Source organism: Hirundo rustica, chromosome W (genome assembly GCF_015227805.2).
Source record: "Hirundo rustica isolate bHirRus1 chromosome W, bHirRus1.pri.v3, whole genome shotgun sequence".
Lineage (NCBI taxonomy): Eukaryota > Metazoa > Chordata > Aves > Passeriformes > Hirundinidae > Hirundo > Hirundo rustica.
The window spans coordinates 26,356,976-26,383,825 of NC_053487.1; the positions used below are offsets into that span (position 1 = coordinate 26,356,976).

A 26,850-nucleotide genomic window follows, 5' to 3' on the forward strand; every position below is an offset into this window, starting at 1 on the left:
GAGTGGTTATGAGAGTAGGTATGAATCTATTCAGCGCTGAGGTGCATGGGGATAACTCCTCAAAGACATGCACACCTGGGAGCTTTGTTTCTCCCTTTTTATCTCTACAAACTAGGGTTATATGATACGCCTAATACATATTTATTTCCTAACCCCGCCTGTCCCCGCTTCGTATTAAAATTAGTTCCACACCTATTTGAGGCTGCGCACTGCTCCTTATTGATCACTCCGGTGGTCGTCGGGGGTCTTTGGGGATGAAGCACATAGTCATCCTCTGAGTTGAACTTTTCAACTTGTCTCCTTGCGCATGCTCTGTTGTTCCTTTGGCCATCTCCTATATCATGTTTCCGTTTTGGGGCCCAAAGAATGCGTAGATAATCAGTACCAGGTGGGCATAACGGTGACCCGAGCCCTAAAGGAGGAATTTAGAGGTCCACTGGGGCCAGAGAGAAGATTGATCTGCTGGGGGACTTGAAACTAATATGTGACAGACTGGTGCTTTTAAAGAAGAGTTCTCTGTTAATATCGTGTGCTCTTGCCAGGCACCCTTGCTTTATTTTCTCTGTCTCAGAGGGGTCACCTAAAATGAGGAAGTAAGATGAGTCTTCCTCGTCCTGACCTTTCTACCTTTTCAATGCATTCGTGACAAATGATTCCTTGGTAGAACTTACAGTTTCCTGTGTTCAATGGGTCCTTTAAGCAGGAAATCTGCAGCTATCTTATGTCCTATTTACCACATTTTGTTTTTCATTACAAGGACAACTACATAAACCTGACAAGAAATGAGTTACAAGATCCGGGGTAGCTTATCTAAGATCCGGCTTCTGTTAACTGCGAACAAAGATTACCTATCTACTTCAGCTAATTCAGCAACTTATTATCTTAACTTTTCCTAAAAAATCCTTAGTTCCTCAAAATTAACGTCTCAAGTCAGACAAACAATCCCCAAACTTGTTTGTTGTTGGAAGTCAAGCCCGTGCTGAGGGAGAAGAGGAGGAAGCTGACTCTGAACAGGTGAGATTGGCTACGCAGCCCGACATCCAGGCGAGAGCCATTAAACCCTAGCAGCCGAGCTGATGGGGACAACTCTCACAAATACCACGCCTGACCCAATCCTGCGGGTGACAATGGCGCCTGACGGGCCGTGCTCCTCCCCTCCCGGCGGCGGGTGGTGCAAGGCCTCAGTGCCACCGAGGTTGCTATGGCGACGGGTGTTGAGAGGTCGCGAGGGGGCGCTGTGAGCCGGCCTGGGTCGCGACCATCGTGGCAGTGTGTGTGGGGGTGAAACTGAAAGTAAAATGCTCGGGCCGCAGGGAAGCGAGATTGAGTCGCTGGTTCCTTCCCATGAGAGCCTGAGCCACCCCGACTCGAGTATGTCGGATAGTTTCGACCGAGCTCCAGGTGCGGGCCGGGGCCGGGGTCGCGCTGCTCTTAGCTGCGCGGACGCGTCGGAGAGCGGTGGTGGGGTCTGTCTTGGGGGTAGTGGTTTCCATGGTTCAGTCTCGGCCGAAAAGCAGCATAAAAGGGGCGGCCTCTTGCTGCAGCAGGAACCGTTGCGACCTCCGAAGACAGCGCCACTGAGCACCGGAAACGCAGGTACTGGCCGCCGTGCAGTTGCCCCTTCCCCGCCCTTCCAGAGGCCCCCGGTGCGGAAGGTATCGAGGAGTGGCCCCCTAAAGTCCGCTGTGTTCCCCTCCTTTGTGCACAGTGCTCTGCTCCTGCTTCGCTTTCTGCTCCGGCACCCCCCTACCCCCATTCACGTCGCCGTCCCACTGAGAGTGGAGCCCTGGGGCTTCCCACGCATACTTCCCTTCGGCCTAGCCACGGGGACACGTACTTTCTCCCACCCCACGCACCTAGGGGCTTAGAGGCCACCGCATGGAGATGAGCTGCGTAGGGGGCCTGGCAACTGCACTTTTCCTTAGATGAGCAGTCATGTTTCTGGGCTATGGACCTGTGCCCAAGTAAAGATATGATGTAGCGTTGTAGCCTGCTTGCAACGTTTCTGTGTCTGTTCCTCCCTCCCTTTCTGTGCCGACACATCTGTATGTATGTGTTTTAGCCATTTGTTCATCTGGCTGCAGGTGTTCTCATTCTTCCCCTTACAGAAGAATTCTCTAACTCTGGGCTAAAGGTTTGCCAAAAAAAAAAAAAAAAAAAAAAAAAAGCCATCCCAGCATCCCAGCAGTAACATAAAGCATTATTTGTTGGTTACCTTTTCCAGGTAGATCCAGATTATGTTTTCAGTAAATTTAGGAGCTAGTCTATAAATATGAATTTGGAAAAATGTGGTTTAAAAGGCACTGTTTCATTGGATTGGTTTTTTTAAATTGTGTACAAAAACGATAGTTTAGTGTCTTTAAGGATTATGTTAAAAAATAGTGATTTCTTTCATTTACTGACCTTTAGAGTCTTTCCTTTACATATAAAGTCTATGAGAAAAACCTAAAAGCAGCAAGAATATAATAAGAAAATTTACTTGTTTCTCAGGTTAGCTCTTAGAAAACATGTTTTCATGGGGAAAGAGAGGGCTCTCTTTCACCCTTTTTTTGGTCATCTTCACATGAACATTGATTGTGTTCACTTTCTGTCGTGTAGAAAGGTACCTAGAGTTTGCTCAAGTGAAAGCTTTATCCATATTAAATATATATATATATTTGAAGTATAGGATGATAGAATGGTTTGAGTTGAAAGGGACCTTAAAGACCATTTAGTTCCACCCTCCTGCCATGGGCCAGGACACTTTCCACTAGACCAGGTTGCTCCAAGCCCCATCCAACCTGGCCTTGAATACTTCTGGGGATGGGGCAGCCACAGCTTTTCTGGGCAGCCTGTGCCAGGACCTCACCACCCTCACAGGGAAGAATTTCTTCCTAATATCTAATCTAAACCTACTCTTTCAGTTTGAAGTCATTCCCCCTTATCCTATCACTCCATGACCTTGTAAAAAGTCCCCCTCTGGCTTTTTTGTAGGCCCCCACCAGGTACTAAAAGGCCACCATAAGGTTTCCCCAGAGCCTTCTGTTCTCCAGACTGAACAATCCCAACTCTCTCAACCTGTCTCCATAGCAGAGGTGCTTCTGCCCTCTGATTATCTTCATGGCCCTCCTCTGGACTTGCTTCAGCAGGTCCATATCTTTGTTGTGTTGGAGGTCTCAGAACTGGATGCAGTATTCCAGGTGTGGTCTCACAAAAGCAGCATAGAGGGGCAGAATCACCTCCCTCGCCCTGCTGGTCATGCCTTTTTTGATATAGCCCAGGACAGCATTGGCTTTTTGGGCTGCAAATGCACATTACCAGCTCATGTTGAGCTTCTTGTCAACCAACACCTCCAAGTCTTACTCCTCAGAGCTGCTCTCGACCCATTCTCTGCCCAGCCTCTACTTGTGCTTGAGATTGCCCCAACCCAGGTGCAGGACCTTGCACCTGGCCTTGTTGACCTTCATGAGGTTCCCACAAGCGCATCTCTCAAGCCTCTCCAGGTCCCTCTGCATGGCATCCCTTCCCTCCAGCATATTGACTGCACCACACAGCTCTGTGTCATCAACAAACTTGCTGAGGGTGCCCTTGATCCCACTGTCCATGTCACCAACAAAGATGTTAAACAGCACTGGTCCCAGTACCAACCCCTGGGGAAGGTCAGTTGTCACCAGTCTCCACTTAGACATTGAGCCGTTGACCACAACTCTTTGAGTGTGACCATCCAGCTAGTTCTTTATCCACCGAGTGGTCCATCTGTCAAATCTATGTCTGCAGTTTAGAGACAAGGATTTTGCGTGGGACAGCATCAAATGCTTTGCACAAGTCCAGGTAGATGATACTAGATGCTCTTCCCTCATCCACCACTGCTGTAACCCCATTGTAGAAGGCCACCAAATTTGTCAGGTAGGACATACCTAGAGAAGCTTTTCTTGTTGCCCTTGATGTTCCTGGCCAGTTTTAATTCTCTCAGGGCTTTTTCTCTCCTAACCTGATCCCTGGCTGCTTGGGCAATCTGTCCCTTCTACCCTCTGTAGGCTTCCTTTTTGTATTTGAGTTTGTCCAGGAGCTCCTTGTTCATCCATGCAGGTGTCTTCTGGCAATTTTGCCTGACTTCCTCTTTATTGGGATGTATCCCTCCTGAGCTTGGAGGAAAGTATATTTATAGTATAAGTAAAAGTATATTTAAAGTCCAAAAAGTGATGTATTATTTTTTGTGTACTCTGTGTGAATACATACTATTTTAGTGGTTTCTAAGAAAAAACATTAACAAAGACCATTTATCAAAAACTTTTCAGAACACCTGCAACAGGCAAGAATTCCATCTGGATCACAAGAAAAAGTTTCAGTTCCTGATTCTGGACCAGAAATGGCTGAATCTCAGGTGGCTGTGGCTCCTGTGGTAACATCAAAGTTGTCTGTTAAAGCACCTGAGTTTTATCCATCAGGATATAACCAGAACTTTGCAGTGAGTGTTAGTCTTCTCTTCCTTTATGCCAATTTACTTATGTTCAGTTTAAAAATGTTTCTTGTGCTCATGTATCAGATAACTTGAATGCTGCATTTGCTGACAAGTTTTCAAAAATTTGGATGATAATCTCCAGAGACACAGTCAGAATGTTGTGATAAGTGAATGTTATACTGTGAGAGCCTTTAGTATTTTGCTTGAAGTTTGCTCCAGATAACTACATTCCTTATCGATTACACCCAACATCAGCGTAAGCTCTTTTTCACAACTACCTCTGTTATAGTTACATCTGCACTGCATTTTCATTAAAAACTTAGCTGCACTTTTATTCAGATTGCATGGGTTTCTGAAGCAAGTGTGGGAGAAAACTTGAACTTTAGCTTTTCTAAGTATAGCCTTTACCTTTCCTAAATTTACTGTGCCATGGGTATGATTTGCCATGACTGCCTAACTTTATGTACCATCACATGTCTTTTAATTCCTTCAGGGATATTGTATCATCAGAGGGCAAAAAAGTAGGATTGGGCTCATTCCTAGCAGAATACCTAAAATGAAATATATTTACAGCCAGTCTAAGGGTAATCTCCAATCCATATTGTACATTCATCACATAATAAAAGTTGATACTTCTTATTTTCTACTCTTGATGTCTTCCATATTGTTTCTACAGTAATTCTACTCTAGGGAAAATCTATGTGAATTCTTGGCATATCTTTTTGTTATGCAGGCAGATAAACTGGTACTGGTATAAGCAGGTGGAAACTATTGCTTTTACAAATACAATCAAATGATAGTAAACAATTATACTGAAACAAATATATTTTGAATAACTTAGGGAAAAATACTTGATTTGAATGCTAAACATGGTGGTTTGGAATTTTGAAGGGTTTTTTCCTCACCAGTAAAATCAATGTTATCTAGATGTTACCAGCTTTGCCAGCTTACTGAATAAAATCACCATCCTGAATAATAAAAGCCCATAATCATATACAACCACTGACAAATGCCAGTACACACATGCTTCTGTGAATGGATAATCTAGGAGGAAAAAATACTACTTTGCTCCAGTACATGTTACATGGTTTCTATGAATAAAGAAAAAATGCCATTTGCGATGGATGGCATGAGTGTGCATATGTATAATTACAAAGTTTTGAGTCCAGCAATGTTGCTTTTCAGCTGTTTTGCAAAAACACACAGGCATGTTGGAGGAATATGTTATGAATACAAGTGACTCATCTGTTAACGAAAATAACTAAATAACTCTTAAAATGGTAGCAAAAGCTAGAACATTTATTTGGAAGTATGTTGTAGGAACCCTAATCTAATCAGAGTATACTAGGGATAGAATAGTGATGTTTCAGACTTTTTAGTCCTTCACTATTACCAAGTTTGGGGATTTTTTTGTTTGTTAGTTTTTGTTGTTGTTTTTTGGAGGTTTTTTATTTGTTTTGTTTTGGGGTTTTTTTTGGTGGTTTTTTTTTTTTACTTTAATAGCTGAATTAATTTTGTAAACTGGGTCTACCTGCAATAGAAATAAGGAATTTAGCACACTACTATTACACAGATTTTTCACCATGGGTTTTAAAATTTGAAACATAGCAGCTTTGAGAAAATTCAGTTTTTCTTACAAGTAATACTTGGCTTTCATTTATAATGTTCCCTGATATTTTTAGATCTGAAAATTAATGGGGTTTTTTTGCTATTTATTAAACATTTATTGGTTTAGAAATAATATGTTGGTTGATTCCTTGTTTGATTGTACATTACTGTAATTACTATGTGTGTCCATATAACATTTGATTGTTAGATTATTTAATCTCCAGTTTGTTCTGATACTCAAAATTATCAACTACTTTAAGGGCTACAGAATCTAAGGCATACTAGATTTTTCAGAAAAAACTTTACTAGGACTTTGGGGAGGAAAGATCTCTGTGAGATTCTGTTTGCATACAGCTGTCCATCCCATTGGAACTTGTGGATATCTGCAATAGAACTGGTGACTAGATTGAGGTTTGGATTGCCAGTAGGAAATGTCAGACTTGTTTTCTGACATGAATATATGAGAATAATATGACTTTTACTCTATCAGAAGGGCATAATGATTTCAATTAATAGTTTTAGGAGTGATATTTGTATTATCTTAGGTGGGATTTCCCCTCTACCTCCTATTTTTTTTTTCTTCAACTAATTTCAAAAAGGAGGCTAAGCAGCCTCACTAGTGGGGTTTATACTTTTAGTCAAACATTAAGGTGCCAATTAAATCACCCATTCATGTCATATGAGGTTTGTACCTGTAACAATCTTTATACCTAATTTTGCATTAACTGTTGTATACTTGCTGAGTAGGTATAATCTGAAGATGTAAACCCAAAACTTACTTGATACAGTTCGTGGTTCTATCTCCATTGTTAAAGTTTAAAATCTGACAGTGAGAAACATGAGGGGTTTATGTCTAGAAGTTACTGGACTAAATCTAATTAGGTTTTAAGTATTGAGTGCTCCTAATTTAGCAATATACAACATATAATAAAGTTTGAACTATTATTTTTTTTCTCTCCCATTTGTTCTGTTCTCTGGCATAATTACTAAAACCTAGACTGCCTTTGAAGCTGCATAATTAGTAGAGGTAGATGAATGTGGTGCTGAGTTTACCCTCTGTGGTTAGCTTTTTAATTACAAAATGGGAAGAGGAGTATGAATATGAGGACACCAGTATACCAAATGGGATTGGAGTCCCTTGCAGAACAAGGGCATTTCCTCCGAGAGTGAGTTTTTATCAGGTGAGGATGAGAGGACTATGCCTTCCTCTCTACTAAATGAGGATCTCATAACAACCTTATGGCTTTCAGAAAGAGCAGCTTCTTTTACTAGCTACAGCAGCTGCATCCCTTGCAACTTGGCTGGAGAGTTTTCAAACAGGTTGTTTGAGGAGATACTAGTTGGTTGTGCTGATGTGACTAAGCTGCAGTTGTTGCACAATAGTCATAGTTCTGTGGACCAAAATAGTTTGTTGTACAAAACTCTTACTGAACTAATTAAAATTGTCTAGTAAAATTTGATTTCCTTTAGAGAAATAGAATATTTAGCAAGTTAGAGGCTTGTTATCTTTTATTCTTTGGCTTCATAAGCTCTAAACCATTAGAATCGTAGAATAATTTAGGTTGGAAAGGACCTCTGAAGTTCCTCTGGTCTGATCCCATCTCAGAGCAAAATCAACTTGGATCAGGTTGGTGAAGGCTTTATCCTTATGAATAATAAGGATTTTCCACCATTTCCTTAAATCCATTTTTTTTTCCTATTTCTACTGGGCCACATTAACTTTGTCTTCAGTATTATTCACTGGGCAAATATTCTACTTAATTAAACATCATATGAAACCTTTCTAGTTTTTCTTCTGTTATATTGATGTGTCCCTCGTTAGTTTGTTGTATACTCTTACAACATGGGTCTTTAAAGAATTTTGGAAAATCTGAATTTTCCCCCACACATTCTTTACAGGTTGTGAAATTATTGCCAATACTTGATTTTCAGCAATGTGTATCTGTCTTTCTCCACAGTTCGTATCCAGACCTTTTATCTTTCACAGATCCATGTTGCTTTGCAGTAGAGAAGATAATGAGGCATTTTGAAGACAGAAAGTAAAGGATATCCCCTCATTAAGGGGGAGGGATGGTGGGGAGAGGGAGAATGTAATTATAAACCTTATCAGTGTATATGTCCACTAAGTAAAGAAAAAGTGGTTATCATTTTTAGCTTGATTTTTCATTACAGTAGATATATTTAAATATTTTTCACATTAAATAGTAGATTAATTGAGAATTCTGATATCTTGTATGTTACCCTTATGTCTTGAACCACTAATTATGTCAGCTCTAGCAGTTCCCTCTTCAGGTTCCTGCTTGCTCTTCTGAGATCTCATGAGATACTTTTCACAATCTTTTGTACATTATGAAAAGGGGAATTATTGGTACTGTGTTATTACTAGTTACATCACAAAGTATGTTGCTTCCTATGCTATTCCTCTCATATACTAGCATTGTAATTATCCAGGACAGCACTGACTTTAGAGACTGTTACATACATTCATTTTTGAATGGACAAAATTAGTGGGTTGCTCCTGATTGAATGCCAGGCACCCACCAAAGCCTCTCTCCCCCTCCCCTCTGCAGGGAGGAGAAAATATAACAAATGTTCATGAATTGAGGAAAGGACCAGGAAGAGATCACTGACCAAATACTGTCCATGAGCAAAATAGGCTTGAATTAGATATATGAATTTAATTTATTACTACCAAAAATCAGAGCAGGATAATGAGAAGTAAAATAAGACCTTAAAAACACCTTCCCTCCCTTTCCCAGCTCTATCTTCTCCACTACCATTGGAACAGGGAGACCAGAATGGGGGTTATGGTCAGTTCATTGCCCATTGTTCCTGCCACTGCTCTGGGAGAGGAGTTAGTCTTTCCCTTGCTCCAGCATGGAGTTCCCTCCCATGGCAGACAGTTCTCCATGAACTTCTCCAGTGTGAGTCCAGCCCACAGGCAACAGCTCTCCCCAAACTGCTCCACCATGGGGTCAGTCCTTTAGGCACAGCCTGCTCCAGAGTGAGTCCCCCATGGGGTCACAAGTCCTACCAGGAAACTCGCTCCAGTGTGGACTCGTCTCTCTACGGGTCCATAGGTCCCTGCCAGGACTCTGCTCCAGCACAGGCATCTCACAGGGTCACAGCCTCCTCTCAAGCATCCACTGCTCTGGCATGGGCTCTTCCAGAAGCTCCAGGTGGATCTCTATCCCTGTGGCCCTCCCTGGGCTGCAGGGGCACAGCTGCTTCACCATGGTCTTCACCGTGGGCTGCAGGGGAATCTCAGCTCCAGTGCCTGGAGCACCTCCTGCCCCTCCTTCTGCACTGACCTTGGTGTCTGCAGAGTTGTTCCTCTCACATATTCTCACTCCACTCTCCTCTGGCCCCAATTACATCTGCACAATACCTTTTTTTCCTTCCTAACTATGTTATCCCCAAGGCATCATTGCCATCTCTGATTGACCCAGCCTTGACCAGTGGCAAGTCTATCCTGGAGCTGGCTAGCATTGGCTCTGCTAGACTTGGGGGAATCTTCCAGCAGCTTCTCACAGAAGCTGCCTCTGCAGTTCTCCCCGCTACCAAAACCTGGCCACACAAACCCAGTAGAGCAGCTTTCTGTTCCATCAGCAGGAGCATAAGCATTGATAAAGTATGCATTATTTCCTGCCTGTATTTTATACATGGGAACATTACATTGTATTGGATTTCTGTAATTTCTCTCCCTCCTGCATATTTTGGAGCACTTTTGCAGTCTAGGTAAGCTCAAAGTATTTTGTTTCCGATTTTTAATTATTTTTTCTTCTGCAGTTCATATAGCTATAGCACAGTTTGTGTGTGCATCAGGAAAAAGTGTTGAGCCTCAGTTTGGTAATTTTATTCTTACCAGGTATACTCATGTGTTAGTTTGTTAGTTAATCTTACAGTCAACTTGGCAAACCAATTTCTTTTTAATCTGTCTTTTGATGTGTTTTGCTGGGAGACCTTAATCTCTATTAAAACATGTTACCTAGTTCTTGACTACTAGAGTTTTTGGATGCAGAGATCTCTATTTGCTAAAAATGTTTACGTGAAATGTGTAATAAAGATCACTATCAAGTATGCAGAGCATCAGGAGTTCCTCAAGACTAAGGGCTATATGGTTACTTCTGGAGATAGTGTGACAACTTTATTTAAGGTTCCTTTTAAATAGCTGGTATATTCTTTCACTGCTATAGGATTCTTCCTTTGAGGATGAATATGATGGCTATCTGACTTTGGCAGAATATGTACAAGACTTTCTAAATCACCTCGCCGAGCAACCAGGTTGTTTTGAAACTGAAATAGAGCAGTTTGCCGAAACAGTGAATGGCTGGGTCACTGCAGATGAAACTTTGCAAGAAGTTGTTGAACTCATATATCAACAGGTAGCCTGTGTATTGTCTTAACATGGATGTTATGCCTCTGTTACCTAGTGTGCAAGATGTGCATGCTAGTATTATTTGTTATATCATTGTGCCTACATAGTATTTTAATGGTTTGAATTTTTCTTTTTAGACTGAAATTTATAGGGAAAGATTTTTATCAATAAACTGTAATGATAGCTCAAGTGAGATATACTTGGCTGGTTGATAAATTTCCCTAATTTACTGTTTCCTTTGTTGTGTATTTGAATCTCTCAGGTCACATACTTGGGTTGAAATTACAGCAGTTCATTAAAGAACTTATATTTGAATTGCTGGATTTACATAGCAGAGACTGTCAGTTACACATTTTTATTCTATCCTACAAAAATATTCTTCATAATAGATATATATTGTTCTTTTGTATTTAAAAAAAAATATACCAATTTTGGGAAATGCTCTTTTTACTGACAGGCTTGGTTCTTCATTTGATATTATGACCATTTCAGAACATCATAATTAGAAAAAAGGAAAGCTAATCTGCTGGTAACCAGGTCTAGTCCCATTGATGGTCGTGGAAATGAGGACAGAGACCTTGAGCTGAACTCTGTACTAATTGGGGGAGCCATTGGAAAAAACAGCTTCATCTGTGTTGCTTAGCAAATGAGCTGCTGCTACTGTCTTCTGGGCTTGCTGCAGAAAATGAAGTCACACTTCTGCTTGCTATTTCTGACATTAGGTATCTCCCATTATCCTGAGTTGCTTTCAAATTCTACATTGAAGAATGTAAACTTTATGCACCTTTTAAGTGCAGATACTTGCAGGTTTTTTTAATGTGAAATAATCTGGGGTATGTAGAACCTGCATGATTGTGACACATTGTATAGTCTTAAGAACTGTAGTCTTAAGTTTCTTACTATAATACAGAATTGATACACATTTAATTCCGAACAGTTTAGTTAGACATTAAGATTACTTGTGCTGTGTTTGGCAGCATAATTTTTTCATCCTTTGTTTGGACACATGGAGAAAAGTTAATAAAAGATGAAAATATTCCATATAACTATTTGAAGAAACTTCATAGATGTTTAATAAATTGACTCTTGTTTAATATAAGTATTTTAATGTTGCCTCTTTCTCTCCCCCTATTTAAAACAAGTCCAATGTTAGGGTTGGATGTGCCTTTCTTAACTGAAAAGCATTGAGTGTTATCAGTCTGAAAGATAACAATTTTTCTGAAAAATAAAACTTAGCTCAGTGCAAAATGCTGTCCTAGTATCCAAAAGCACATGATTTCAGCTTCATTGTATGTCAGGATATGACAGTGTCAGTCAACTATGCTTGTTCTTCTACCTTGAGCTTCTACTCAAGTATTTGTTTTTACTTGTCCTGGTTTATCTCAAAACTTAATTTAAATATGCTGAAGTGTGTTTATAAGCATCTGCATCAGTGATATTTGAGCAGATCTACAGATGCTAGGTTTGTGAAGGAAAAAAGGCTAAAATAAAAGAAACCAAAATCCTGTACAATCTTCCCTTCATCTGGGCCTCAGGTATCTTAGCCTGTCTGTAAGACTTAATTATATACTTCCCCCTGTTCTTCCTAATCCATTTATGTCTTGATAGAGTGAAGTGCCAGTTAGTTTGTTTTCCAAAAGCTGAACACTCTGACTTCATAGCTTAAGAATCTTGACTATTGTGTAGTTAGTATGGTGCACTGTTGCTGTTACAGCAAGTAAAATTTCTCAAGATATGTATTGGTAGGCTATTCTTCATGCTTAGATTTTAACTTTTTTGGAGTTGGAGATAAACTGGGATTACAAAGCAACGATAATTCAGGGAATACATCATTGTGCTATAATGATTGGTTAGTAAGACATTTATTTATTTATCTATTTATTTATTTATTTTTGTCTCTGTGTGCTATGCCAGGTCAGAATACCCCAAAAAGCATTGTTTCAGTATTTGATGTAACCACAAATATAGACCAACTAATTGGGAAGATAATGGTTTAAAAAAATACAGATGACCTGTGTGGTGGTTTGTTTTGGCAGGATTTTGTTGGTTTGTTTTGTGTGTTTTGTGGTGGTTTTAGGGTTTTTTGTTTGTGGCTTTTTTTTTTTTTTGTTGAGGTTGGTTTTGAGTTTGGGTTTTTTTTTTTTTTTTTTCCCTTAGGAAATAGAAGTGTAATTTAAGTGACATATTTTGCCTTATAAAAAGGGGGCCCACCTCTTCTAGTCCAAGCAAATGATTGAACTAAAGCACCAAAAAGCTCGTTAGCTATTTCACATGCCTCTTACTGGAAACTAAAGTTGATTTGACTTTCTTAATTACTTAAATTTGTTGTATCTTTCAAAGATATCTTGGTTCTTTCCAGCAGTGTAATGCACATAGTACAGTTATGTTTAGTGCATATTTTCCTCTGCCTGTAGAAGGTAAGTAGCTATAATGCATTGACATGATAATGGCAAGATGCTTTTTCAAACGTGTTAGAAGCAGAAGCATGCAAACATTTATAGCACTGATAGATGTAAAAGGAATGTTCAAAGATGATAAAGCCAAAGGAAAAGTTTAATGAATTCTTAGTACCCATGGGGTATTTTTTTGGCAGAGCTGATCAAATTACTTAGACCAGAGCCTCTTTTCACTGAAGCTATATCTGAGAAATAATATCAAATTCAAGTTTTGTTAGAAGAGAGCTCAAAACAAATGAGCAGTAATAAATTGCCAAAATAAGGGAATGTTCTGCTTTAAGTTCTAAGAGAGATTGAATGTAAACACTAATGGATTCCAAATTACTTTTACCACCTCTTGGAATTTTCAAGTATCAGTTTCAAAGCAAAATATTTTTCAGACAGTGTATAACTTATGTTGTGGAATTTTGTTGCTACCACCTGTTTTTAGATTATAAAAGTGTAAATATTCAAAGTAACAGGACTTGTTTTAGAAAAAAGGACTTATCAAGAACTATTAACTGTAATGATACAGTTTTAATATCTGAATCAGAAGTTTGCTATTCTGCAGTTTGCTGGAGCATATACAGGAGAAAGTATTTATCTTTACTTACCATGTTCTTGTACTCTTTCCCTGAGTATTCCTTATTGCCAAAAATAAAAATCTGGGATAAATAGCTCTTAGATGGAATGAAGGTGATATATTTATTTTAACACACTGTTTGGTCCTTAAAAAAAGTCTTAATGTCCACTCTTGGTTTTGTTTTGTTTTGTTTTTTTTATTAACAGTTTGAAAGTGTCTTTCAGATACTCTTTGGTGTAGGTCACAATGGAGAAGTAGAATTGAGGACAAATGGCACAATGCTGGTTGTTTTCTTAAAGCCACAAAATCAGCATAATGAACTTCAAAGTGCTGAAATGCATATAGCAAAGTGTCTATGAGCGGAAAATTAACATGACAAATAGTAATTATTAATCTTCTGTTCTTCAATTGTCTAGTCAACTGTTGTTAACGACAGATTTTCAAAAATCTCTTAAAGATATTTCCTGATAATCTAATTATGACTGCTATGAATAAATTATTTTTCCACTTTTATTTTGGAAGGCCACATCTGTCCCAAATTTTTCTTACATGGGAGCACGGTTGTGTAACTATCTATCTCACCATCTAACTATTAGTTCACAAAGTGGGAGCTTTCGGCAGTTGTTACTTCAAAGGTCAGTATCAGTGTGTCATTTTAAGCCTGTTACTTTCTCAGGTTGTCTTCCTTTTTTGTATGTAACTCTTGAACATAGTGTGCATATTTAACATAGAAATCTAGATTGAGGATTATTAAAGCATAGGTACATACTAGATATCTAACACATATGTTTTTAAATTTTTATATTTTTAATATGAAAATAGGACTCCAAGTTCTGTAGGTTAGTTTCAGTTGAGTATATTGTACTGATACCAATTTATAGGGTAAATTCAAAAGGTAGTCAACTTTAAATGTATACTAAATACATGTATATGTACTGTCTTTGTCCTTTGACTCTTGCCCGGGCTTATTTCATTGTGTTTTTTCTTTAATTACTTTTCTGGCTGGAGTTGCTTTGAAAAGTTTATTTTTTGGTTAGCTAACCGACTTTACATCTATGAAGCATAAAATCCAGAAGGATAAATTTCTTCAATTTTCAGTTACTACAGAATTTGGGGGATTAAGGTTTAATAATGATTAGACTTCATGGTTGACAAAAATGCAACATTTTTTAAATGGATATATTTCCTTTTAAATCTTACTGTATGACACTTGAAGGAATAGTACACTTTAATACTTCAGAATTCTTTAGAAATGGGTCTTTTTCTTTGAGGACTTTTGTCTTCCTAAGCTCCAGACTTGAATCTTACTTTAAAAATTTCACTTAGTCCACCTATGTTTAGGAGTAAAGGCATGATAAACTTAACATAGTTGTTGAATACTAAAAAATTACCTCACGGTGATGTTATCTTAATCCTCACTGTTTGCATTTATATCTAAATTTTGCTTCTGTCACTTAAAATGGTAGGATAAAGAATTTTTCGAATAAATGTAAAGGCATCTAAAACAATGTAGGCAGCACCCTGAAAGGGGGAAAACATCTTTCAGAGTACACCTATTTTATTTCTGTTGATATTTTTCTGCCCATGTTAAACTTCCTGTGGCCATATTCTAACTGTGTAACTTGTCTTTTAATTTTTACATGTTGCAATTTGCCTTATTTTGTTTTGCTTTCTCAGATATCTCAGTGCTCACCTAGAAGAACAAAAATCTGCATTCTTTGTGAAGTCCTCTCACTTCCTTCACAAATCAAACTTCCTACTATTCAGCATTTAATAGTTCTAATGCAGTGAATAAGTTCTTAGCATTCTATTAAATAAGTAGCATGTTGTATATGTTGGATTGTCTATAGATAGTATAATTTTTGCTTTAATGTTTTCAGGTGCCAAACAGAGTATGAAAACAGAGATGAAGCTGCCAAAGGAGATGAGACTGCTCAAACACAATTTCATGCCTTTGTGTTGTTCTTGGCTGAACTTTACCTTAACCTAGAGGTAAGAAGAAAGTTGTATGTCATTCATATTCATTACTTTTTGTTGTGTTTAAGTAAACACTAAAATGGAATATCATTTGAGGTGTGGGTTGATGTTGTAATGCATTAATTTGGTTTATATTGTGTTTCATCAGATTTGTAATCTGATTCACGTGGTTTTTCCTTACTCAGCTGTAACCAATCCAACTCTCTTCCACTCTTCCACTGCCACTTCTCCCTGATTGGGTAGTGTCTTGTCCCTGCCTCTAGGCCCTGCCCTCTGGGGAAAAAGCCCGAGCACGGGCGGGGCCTCAGCTCTCGGGCACCGATGAGCCATCAGGAAGGCTCCAGCCAAGCAGGGCAGGACTCGAGAATAAAAGCTGTTATATCCCACCCGGAGATAGAGAGCAGACTCTTTCCTTTTGCCATCAGCGGCCGTCTAGTCTCATAAAGAAATACCACAGGTTGAGTTTGTTTTTTTAAAGGAAAAAGTGGAATAAAATAAAAGAACTTTAGAACAGTTTAATGTGTGTCTGAGAAACAGATGAACAAAAAAGGACAAGATCATCAGAAAAGAAATATATAAAGATTAAAAAAAAAGGTGTAAGAATACATAAAAAGAACCAGCCACAAACCACCTTTGGAATGAAGCCTTTAGTATTTTCTTTTGGCTGGTAAACCCACCAGATTACTACAGTTAAACAACACAGAAAATGTTACAACCTAGCAGAAGCAGATAGGTATTGATAACCCATGTAATTCAGTATTCTGCCACTAATCGGTGCTATTATCAAATGCTTGAGGAAGGCATGGGAATCTTCAAAATGAACAATAAAAATGCAGACCTTTAAAGATATTTCTTCTGAAGGTTGAGTCCTTGGCTTACGCATGAAGCATGAAAATTTGTATTTAGATTGGCTTTTTTGTTTGATACGTACAAAAAAATGTATGTACGGATAAGAATTCTTTGACTCATACTCATGAGTTCAGTAAGCTCACTGACTACTGTAGTGTCCTTAAAATATATTTTATTTAAATAATTCAAAGGTTTGATTTAAGCAGACACTACTAAAATGTTCTGCTGACATGAAATCTAATTTTCACTTACTAGAAGTAAAAAGGAAGCTTTCCAAAGGATTTGGGGGAGAGGAAGTTGCCCAGTTTGCAGTACCATTTATTTTTAAAGCATTTTTTTCTAATTTTTAAATATATAAAGAATGCCTTCTAGAAGTAAGGTACTCTACAGCTGCAGAGAATGCATAAGGTAGGATGAGAAAACAGCATGGGATTCTGAGAATTTGGGATGATGTAGATTGAAGCTGCTCTCTCCCTTCAGAGCCCGTGCTCCATTTTAGCCTCGGCTAGCTTGGGAGGGAGAGAGCCCATGCCAGAAGGAATTTTCCTTCTCAGGGCCCTAAAGCTACCCAGAGGCTGTAAACCTTTTCGTTTAGAGAGAGCAGGCATCCGTCGATGGCAAAAGGAAAGAATCTGCTCTTTGTCCAGGGGGGATCACGACTTTATTCTGGGGTCCTGCCCCCTCAGAGTCTGGAGCTCAGTCCGGTCCCCGTCCCCGTCCTGGTCCCGGAGCAAGAGAGAGCGATCCCTGGCAGTCCCAGGGCTTTTTCCCAGGGGGGACGGGCCTAGAGGCAGGGACAAGCCTCTATCCAATCAGGAACAAGGTGGATGTAGAACAGAGTTGTGTTACATTCCAGTGTGGAAGGATGGGCAGGGCTGAGCAGGGACAAACCACGTGATACATTTTCCAAGGGAACAGGGGATACAGAAGAAACATTACAAAACCCAATATAAAAATGAAATACAATAGAAACCAAATTAATGCACTACAACAGTGTATCACTTGCCAGGCATTTTGCAGCTTTTCTTAGCAATTTATTAGCAAAGAAAAAGTGCTAGGCAGGCACTGTTATGTATGTTAGAATTGCAGGATACTACTCTATATTCTAGAAATAGTTACGGTATTTGACATGTTCTTTCAACTGAAGAGCTCAACTATGTTACTCACAAACCAAATCATACAGCATCTGAGAGAGAAAATGTGACTAAATTAATTTCTAAAATTTAAGTCTTTTAAATGTAGTTGGGTTTTCCTTTTTTAAAATATATCTTGCAGATTAAAGGAACAAAGGGGCAGGTCACACGAGCAGAAATTCTTCAAGAAGGCCTTTGGGAATTACTAAATGTGCTCTTCTCTAACCCTGTGGATAATAATTTGATGTGTGCGGTGAAACTGCTGAAGGTGAGGCAGTAGTTTTAAAAAAAGAAAAAGAAAAAAAATAGTTTTTTTTAAATTTTTTTAGTATATTATCATAGTCCTGAATGAAGAGGGAAGCTCCAAGTATCTACAAATGTTGAAGTGTATCTGTAGCTAGACTGGGCTACCTCATGAAACATTGGATTAACTACTGAAGCAATAGATGTCTCCTGTTGTCCTTTCCCTTTAATATAGTGGTAGATACAGACTTCTCACTTATTTGCTTTGCAGTATATTTATTTTTAATTAAACCTTCTTAGAGTTGTTATCTAATGACCTAGGATCAATGCAGGACTTCAGCAGAAAACTGGGAATGTGAAACAAGTGCTTGCTTTTATCTTTGCATTTTATTCCTTTGTATCATCAGACACCATTCCAAGCATTTTTAGATCATGTAGCATTTATGCTGAGTAGATTAGGAACTGCTGTTAAGTTTGACCATCGTGGCAAAATTATTTTTTTGTACTTTAACTCTTTTCTCCTACTGTGCAATTATTGGACAATGAATTAAGTACCTGTTCTTAACAGAAAAGGCTTTCATCCATAGCAGTTCTAGACTGTCTGCTGCTAACACTCTCTCAGCAACAGCTTCACTCTCACAGATTTTATGTATTAAAACTCAAGTTGGCTTGGTCAGATAATTCTTGGCTCCTCTTTATACATACCCAGGTGAAATTCTGTGGCATATCTGATTCTAGGTATGTTGACTGAAGTCTTTCTAAAGCTTACTAGCCTATTGTTATTATCAGGTAAGCCCGTGACATCATCTGCAAAAATATGGTCTCTTTTTTAATAGCATGTATTTAAAGTGATTAAGATCTGACAAATGCTGTTAGTCCTTTCAGCAGGATTCAGAATGTTGCAATATTTTTGTGTTGATGTGACACAAGTAACAGTATGGTCAAATGCAATCTCCATGTCCCAATGATACACAATCTCAGAAAGATGATGAAATGTAATGCTTTTTTACAAGAAATCACTGCAATATTTAAAAATGCATTTTGTTGTAATGTGACTGTTTTGCAGTGTAATTAAATCACTGGAGAGTTGTTTCAAAACCACATTTCAAGACTGAAATTAGGGAAGTGGCTGTGAAATTCTAGACAATATTGGACACAGTTACCATACTGAGTGTAGTCTAAAATAAACTATTTATGTGGTCATTAATCCATTCAACAAAAAGATGTTGAAGATTGGGACTTTCAACCCTCAAGTAGTCACATAATGCATCTAAGTGCTATGGATTGTTAAAGAAACTCTTCTGTTGACAGTTTCCTTAACTTTTATAATTCACTTTAAAAGAGAAAAAAAATACTAAGCAAAAAAAAAACCAACAAAACCTAATACCTTGTCTTTAGTTGACAGGCTCAGTTTTAGAAGATGCCTGGAAAGAAAAAGGAAAGAATGTTATGGAGGAAATGATTCAGAGAATTGAAAATGTTGTGTTGGATGCAAACTGTAGCAGGTGAGAAGATAAATTTATTTGCAGAATTTTGCTTTTATATTAAACAGAACATCTTAAAAATCTTAAACCTTCATTTACAAAAAGTAAGGTGATATGTTGGTCACTTTCATGTAGCAATTGTGGGGGGAGTTCTTTCAGTTTTGGTTTTGTTCTGTTTTTTATTTTTTACTAGAGATTAATGTTCCACTTAATGAGATGGTTGTGTATGCTTGTTTTCTGTTTGTGTTTTCTGTTTGTATGGTTTAAGTCCTTCCCCTCACCTCCCCCATTAGCCAACCATAAGGCCAATTATTGTTTTGCACAAATCATTCTAACTTTTGTGCTGCTTTTGTTTATTTCAGAGATGTGAAACACATGCTTCTGAAAGTAGTTGAACTGCGATCAAGTAACTGGGGTAGGGTTCATGAAACTTCTCCACATACAAAAGCTACTCCTGAAAATGACCCTAACTATTTTATGGTAAGAATGTACTGGTATTTCAGTTCCTTAGTTTAATATGGATTTGATTCATAGACAATCACATTGCTAAAAGCTACAAACATCTGTCTCTGAACTCATATAACTTACTGTATAACTTTATTCTTAGAATGAACCAACATTTTACACTTCTGATGGCGTTCCTTTCACTGCAGCGGATCCGGGTATGTCCCCTGTTTTCTCAGTCTTTAAAAAGTTGCAATTATGTCCTGTTGAAGTACATAGAAAGTTCTTCTTAAAATATCTGAAACTTATACAACTTAACAGACAAAATTATAGCTGAACTCCTGCCTTTGTGTAACATGCCTTATTCAGTGTTAAAAGAAGGTAAATGTTTGAAATGGAGAATGTGCAGTTGAGTTCATATAGTTCAGAAGAATTTGTGCCCTAGTCCTCAGCACTTGGTTTCCACAGGTCTTTTGTTTGTCCATTGTTAGTAGCAAAAGGGTTTGTTTCTTTTTTTCCTATAATCTGAGCACAACATGGCACAACATCATTTGAGGTAAAGACAACTGTGACTACCTTTGTTTCTTTGGGAAGGTAGGTATCATTCTTGGAGCTTGATTCATGTCCTGAGAAAACACTGTAGTGGGAGTTTTTGCGATAATGTTTCATGCCATTTATGGTTTCATTAAATAGGCTATTTTCAAACTGTATAGATGTACATTAATTTAGAGGACTAATATATTACTGGGTCTCATTTTTACTATGGCAGATTACCAAGAAAAATACCAAGAACTGCTTGAAAGAGAAGATTTGTTTCCAGATTATGAAGAAAATGGCATGGCTTTATCAGGACCTGGAGATCAGTATGTTTGTTTTTGAGTGATAGTTTTTGTGGGGTGGTTTTGGGGTTTTTTTTAACACTAGTTATTTTTACTGCAAATTTAGGAATCCAATCTTGTAAAAAAATGAAATTAATAATTATTATTTAGTTTTACAATGGAAATTATGTGTTTGTTCAGGTGTAAGTTGATTTGTAATCACACAAGTTTGAAACATTTTATATTTATCCAACTGAGTAGGGCAATTAAACTTCATATATTTTTGCACATGTGCAAACATACTCTCTTCTACATTTTAGAAAAAAAATTGCAAGCAAAATAATGCATCATACCTTCAGGTGTTGGTAGTGAGACAACCTGAAGCTGGAGATAATTACAAAATTTTCAGTGTCCTGGTTTGGGGACAAATTTGGGAGAAAACCCCTGTATAGGATCCCTCTGGGAAGCAAACCCAAGTGGCCCCTCCCTCCAACCAGTCCGAAAAAAAACCTCTTTGGAGAAAAGTGGAAAAAGCTATTTTACTAAACAAATGAAGTGCATACAAGTATAAAGAATGAATAATATGAAACAATAAAACCTCTCCTTCTGAAGTGAGATGGCAAATTGAGAAAGTTCTTGCCGTGGATGTAGCTGGGCTCTCTCTCAGACTCTCCTCAGTCCCAGTCCCTCCGGCGTTGCTGGAAAATGCCGAGGTCCAGGCCCCGGTGCAGCAGGTGCAGCCCCCAGTGCTCCCCTGGGTTTTCTGTCCAGAGCAGGTTTAAACAGTTCCAAGAAGGGAAAAAAACAGTCCAGGGAACTTCTCTGCCCTAGCTAGCTGAAACTAACTAAAAGCAAAAAAAATCTCTGTCCTGCAGTCTCTCCAAGCCTCTGCTGAACACCCCATCTGGAGAAGAATGTGGAGGAGTCAGGCAGTTTTCTCAAAACAAACTCCGCGCTTCTCCTTGCTCTTAGAACCAGTCTTAAAGGCACAGGACTCAATATACAGCACAAACAGAACAGACTATTGGGGATACAAGCATCATAAAGTTACCCTAGGACACTTTCAAAGGGAGAATGTTGTTAAGGTTTACTCTTCAGGATAAATAGTATTCTCTCAGTGGTAAAAGGGGAAGCAGTAGATCGAAATATAGTCTCACCTTCTGACACCAGTTTATAAGAATTTGATAGGAAATTAGTGAAAGAAATACAGTCTAAAATAGATTGGTCTGAGCTCTGTACTGGTTGAAGGAGGACTTTCAGATCATTATTTGATACTCAAAAGCATTTTCAGTGTTGTGTTTATGTGTGATAAGAGTGCTGGTCTGGATCAGTGTTTTTGTTAGTAAATTAGAAAACTTTTAGATGGCACCTAGCTGAGGGGAGTTACTGGAACTTTGGAAGATAAATTAGTGATGTCATCAGAAATCAACAAGATCATACTGTGGAAAAAACTACCCTTGTGAACTGTTGTGTTTAGAACAACTTAAATGCAAAATGAATACAGACAGCAGTTAAACACAGCAAATCTGAAAAGTGGCATGTGAAAAACTGAGTCAATCATGCAAGGTGACTGTGGAACTTTCTTTAAAAGCTTAAGAAAAGCTTAGACAAATCTATCCTGATCCTCTATCAGCTATTTCTCATGACTGACATCAGGGAGAAGGGTTCCTGAGTTTCTTTTCAAGTCTACACTTCTACAGGAAAGGAAGAACAAACAAAATAAATATCTTATCTGCTTTAATGCGCATGCTGATTCCCTTGTTTGGGACTAAAGCACAGAAGGTAATAAACTGCACCTAAAACTAATGCACCCTTTATGAGTCAATAGTGCTGATTTCTTTTAAGGCTGTTTAGAATTATATACACTGTCATGTTCAAGATACAACTCTGTTGTCCTAGTTTATGGTGATGACAACTCCAGTTGGACCTAGAGAAATCAAGGAACACTCAAGTTACTTCTCAGTAACTGAGGAGAAAAAAAAGCTGTTAAGTGATCCCTATCACTTCCCATCTAGATTTTTTTGAAACTGTTAGTCTCCACTCTGCAAAATACTGATTATCATTAATGGGATACAGTCTTTTCTGTGACCTAAATGAGACAGATCTTTTCCAAAAGACTGGTTAACATGTAATAGAGGGTAATATAATGCAGATACAAAAGGGAGGTGAAGCTTTCATATATCAGCAAATAAGAATACAGGTTTTCTATATAAATATATTTTTCTGACTAGTGTGCAACCAAGAGAGTTAACACAGTATTTGAACTGGGATGTTAACCAACTAAACTTTTGCTAATATAATGCTTATAATATTTTCTGTAAATGCATCTGTGCAAATGTGTGATTACATTTTTGAAAGCTTGTATTACATTATTGCATTTTTCTGTCATCTTGGAAATATTTCTGTCTTTTAACCTGCAGACAGCCTAAAATGATCTAAAATGGTGACAAACACTGTAGTAATTACATATCTGTGCTGCTTTGGGATTTCTGTTTGTTTTCCTAGGGCCCATAAGCTCTGTTTTATCCTTGACATCTATGTAAATATTTCACCTATATACTGTTTCTGAAAATCTGTACATAAACTTAACAATTTTGGTGGGGGGGGTTGTTTTTGTTTTTTTAGGTATTTTAATGACCTTGATAACAAGATGGATCCAGAAATTGAAGAAGCATATGAAAAATTCTGTCTAGAATCAGAACGTAAGAGAAAACAGTGAGATGTTACACAATAATGTTAGTTTATTAAACCAGTTTAGGTCTGGTTAGAGTACAGGGAGGCAAAAAACATTTGTACCAAAATAAGAAAGTTCACTTTCTCCAAGTACTCAAGTTACTCAATTTCCATTTTGTTAAACAGTATCTGCCAAAAGTTGTAAACTTATGCTCTGTAACTGAGTGTTGTGTATATATCACAATTTATTTTATGGACAGGTATATGAACAGTGTTTGGCTGCAATAAAATTGATTTTAAAAGTGTCATAATGGAAATGAAAATTTAATGGGGAGCTGTCCCATAGGATTATCTTTGGGGGGGGAATAAGGAAGAATAAATCAATTTCAATTGCTTGCTTGGTTTAGTATGCACTAGGACATATCCTTTTTACCATATACAAGATCTGGTATTTAATTTTTTTTTCTGACTAAAGAGCACATGATCAATTACTTTTTTGGGTTTTTTTCTGCAAATCACAATCATGAAATCATGATAAGTGGTTTGTGAAGGGTTATTTTTGTGGGGAGTTTTGGTTTTCTTTTTCCTTTTCCTTCCTCTTCCAAAACACATATATGTGAGGTCTGGACTCTTTCCTAGAATAAACATGTTACATGTTGATATGTGAAAAACCAAGCAGTGTTTTGGAAATCAGGTTCTTTCAAGACCTTTGGTTCAAGTAGGCTTATTTTCACAAGTAAAAACTATCCCATAATTTGCTGTGTTCTTCAAGACTACATGAGTATATTTATGTTTTAACCCATGCTTCTCCAGGAGCATATGCAGTGCTTGATATATTTTTTGAAACTATCTAACATGTCTAATCTCTCATAAATCCTTGTCACTTTCTCCATTATTCTAATTATTTTATATAGTTTAATTTTGTATTTTGAGTAAACTCATATTTCATAAATGCTGATATTCTGAAGTCAACTGCTAGTTTTTTGAACCCATATAATCATGTTACTCTTCCTAGGATATATCATTGTAGTTGTTGCCAAATTCAGTTGTATTTCTTCCTATTACCTGTTACTGGTTAGAGTGAGTAGAACCCCTTATCAAAAGCAAAGGGGAAATATTTCCCAAAAGGCTATTGAAAAGAACATGCGTTATAAATATGCATGTAAATAATTTTTACTCATTTGGTGAAATGACTTGTGTATCTGCTAATACAGTGAGTACTGACTGTTCTCTGGGTATTTAACATACTCATTTAAGTTGAAGTTTTAGAAAAAAATATTAACCAGTGTGGAGGCTGTTAAGCCAGACAATAATATAAACACACTCTCCTGGAGAGAGAGAGCAGCCCTTAGGCTCGAGCTTGTTGCAATCCTGCTAAGGGAAAAACCCTGGCAGATAGCTCTCTTTGTCATGGTGAGAAAGTGTGTTACCCCCCACAGGCTTTGCAGCAACTATGTAAATTTTTTATACCCCGTTGGCCCTTCTGCTTTGCTCCTCCCATGAGCCCTCAGATGATTGGCCCTGATGTTCTACCTTGCCCCCTGCCTTTCCCATATAAACCCCTGTTCCCTCTGACTCTTCATCACTGGACCTCTCCGAAGAAGAAGCTGAATAAAGCTTCCTGTGGAACTCCATACGAAGGCTCCGTCTCTTCCTTCAGCATCGCCCCAAAGAGCTGATTTCAGTGAAGAGCTTGAAATCACTCAGTGGCAGCAGATGTGCCTCTGCCTCTGGGATGTCCTTCTAAGGACACTTCTCTGGGAAGGTCGCGGCACTCTGACCACCACTGCCCGCCACGACAAACCAGCTTTGTTTCCTTTGGTATAGCTTTCAATATCTTGTTTTTTTGCTTTAAATAAAAAGAATTTCTTTTTTTCATTTAAGTATGCATTTGTCCTGGTTGCAGAGAGGATGTGGAGTTTAGAGCCATGTAGGCATGTCTAGGTCATTATTCTATATCACCTACATCATTGCTGGGGAGTGTAACTTGTCGGGGGAAGAAAAGGCGACCACAGCCCTGGAAATGGCAGTCTCCCTCTCTTCATTGGAGGGAGTTGCTGGGATCAGCCCTGTGCATCTTGTCCTCTGACACGGCTGCTGCCCATTCCCTTCCCACTCCTCTGAGACGTAGTTCCAGAGTGTGGTTCTGAAAAGCAGCAAATGTGTCTCTGAGATGTAACTCTGAAAAGCAAGAGCCATGCAGAATGGAGCCCAGCAGAGAGGTCTGAAGCAGTGGTGAAACAGTGGAGGCAAGCCCAGTGTAGCAGTCTGAAGCAGCAACTTGTTGCAGTGCGGATGATCTAGCTTTTAGGGGGTTTTCCCATAATTGTTTTCCATTGTCTCAAGCTCAGGGATGGGGAGAGCCAAGTGCAGGAAGTGCCTGCCATCTTGTCTTTGTCCCAGGGGGCCACATGGACGCAACTGATACCTGTGACTTACAGGGAGTGTCCACCTTATTGTCTTTGTCCCAGTGGCCAGATGCAACTAAGTTGAGGTGATGAACACCTTTTGTGTGTAAAGCACTTTTTTTTTTTTTCTTTGCATGCTTTTGTTATTAATATTGCTGCTGTCACTGTGGATTTCTTATTCCATTGCTGTTTGCTTTCAGTAAATTATCTCAATCCATAGTCTCTGCCTTTGTCCTTATCAAAGGGGGTGGGGGGAAGGAGGGTGCCTTATTTGGAGTATAGTTTCAAGCTGGTGTTAAACCACCATGTTCAATTGGTGACCAACATGAGGCATGATAGGGTTGAGATAACATATTTCATCTATGTATTTGTGTATTAGCTACAAAACTCCCTGGTTACAAGGCTGCTTGTTCTGTCCACGTGGTTGTGGTACCTAACCCTGTATATACTCCTGTATATGCATTATGTGTCCATGGCAGTGCTCTTTTGCAGAGCAGGGAGAGAGATCAGGATTATTTTGTTGTTGTACTGTGTGATATCAGTTTATGATGTGATAACATCAAGGATAATGGGAGTCTGTCATGGCTGCAGGTGGTCTGTAGCTGCAAAGATAAATCTGGCCATGACAGATCCCCAAACTTGACCAGCCTAGAAGTAAACAAGTCCCTGGGTGAGCAATTATAGGATAGATTTGAACCCAAGCAGGGAACCCCAGCCAATCCCATGCAACCCTGAATGCAGACACATCACTGGCCAGAGAGCTGGGCAATGTTAAAACCCCAACCAATCAGTTGTCTAAGCCTGGGAGTTTTGAACTGAATGATGATTTTAAAGAGTTAAGATTTTAGCTAAGGGTTAGAAGCGATTTATATTGATCAAGATGTAAGTTAGATCAGTAAATGGTAGGTTAATGATTACTAGATGCCTAAGCTAGAGCTAATTGCTACATTTTGAGTATGTTTATAGAAGAAAGTGGAATAAGCGAACCGTTATAAGAACAGATTGAAACCAGTAAGAACAATGGCCAGCACCTGGACTTTATATCACTCAATCACGAACCAGGAGACCTTGGATCGTGCCAGAGGGTCACAGAGACCTGATGAAGACTCTCCTGACTTCATCCTTTGAGACCACTGACCCAATTTGAGACCACTGACCCAATTCAAGAGAAGAATTGCGCACGCGTGAAGGACTAATAGCCTCATTTTAATACTGAACGGGGATGGGAGGTGCTGGGGTTATGCATATATATTGTAAGATCTTGGAAAATAAATAGAGAGCAAAGAACCTTGTTTGGGGTGGCCACACCTTTCAGAGATGACTCCCGTGCTGCCTGCCGGTGAATAAACATACCACCTTCTAACTTTAAGTAGTTA

At 38.6% G+C, this 26,850-nt stretch overlaps 1 protein-coding gene across 3 annotated transcripts; it reads left to right on the forward strand.

The window, feature by feature from the left end:
- Positions 1-1,226: 1,226 nt before the first annotated feature.
- LOC120764937 (polyadenylate-binding protein-interacting protein 1-like) lies at positions 1,227-25,692 on the forward strand. Of its 3 annotated transcripts, none has more exons than XM_040089116.2 (11): positions 1,227-1,401; positions 4,278-4,447; positions 10,246-10,434; positions 13,968-14,080; positions 15,326-15,437; positions 17,547-17,672; positions 19,046-19,152; positions 19,494-19,611; positions 19,739-19,793; positions 20,345-20,438; positions 23,019-25,597. In XM_040089116.2, the coding sequence occupies exons 1-11, from the start codon at positions 1,299-1,301 to the stop codon at positions 23,110-23,112; spliced, it is 1,281 nt and encodes a 426-aa protein (XP_039945050.1). In that variant the 5' UTR covers positions 1,227-1,298; the 3' UTR covers positions 23,113-25,597. The 3 variants fall into 3 exon arrangements, with proteins under 3 accessions (XP_039945050.1, XP_039945047.1, XP_039945049.1); XM_040089113.2 differs by having other exon boundaries at positions 1,246-1,596; positions 23,019-25,692; XM_040089115.2 differs by lacking the exon at positions 10,246-10,434 and having other exon boundaries at positions 1,255-1,596; positions 23,019-25,600.
- Positions 25,693-26,850: the final 1,158 nt, after the last annotated feature.

Excerpts from the sequence above, each read along its gene's own strand:
- LOC120764937 (XM_040089113.2), top strand. The coding sequence starts at position 1,299 with ATGCTCGGGCCGCAGGGAAGCGAGATTGAGTCGCTGGTTCCTTCCCAT. Across the intron at positions 4,448-10,245 it reads GATATAACCAGAACTTTGCA|GATTCTTCCTTTGAGGATGA; the intron begins GTGAGTGTTAGT and ends TCACTGCTATAG. Across the intron at positions 17,673-19,045 it reads GTGCGGTGAAACTGCTGAAG|TTGACAGGCTCAGTTTTAGA; the intron begins GTGAGGCAGTAG and ends CCTTGTCTTTAG.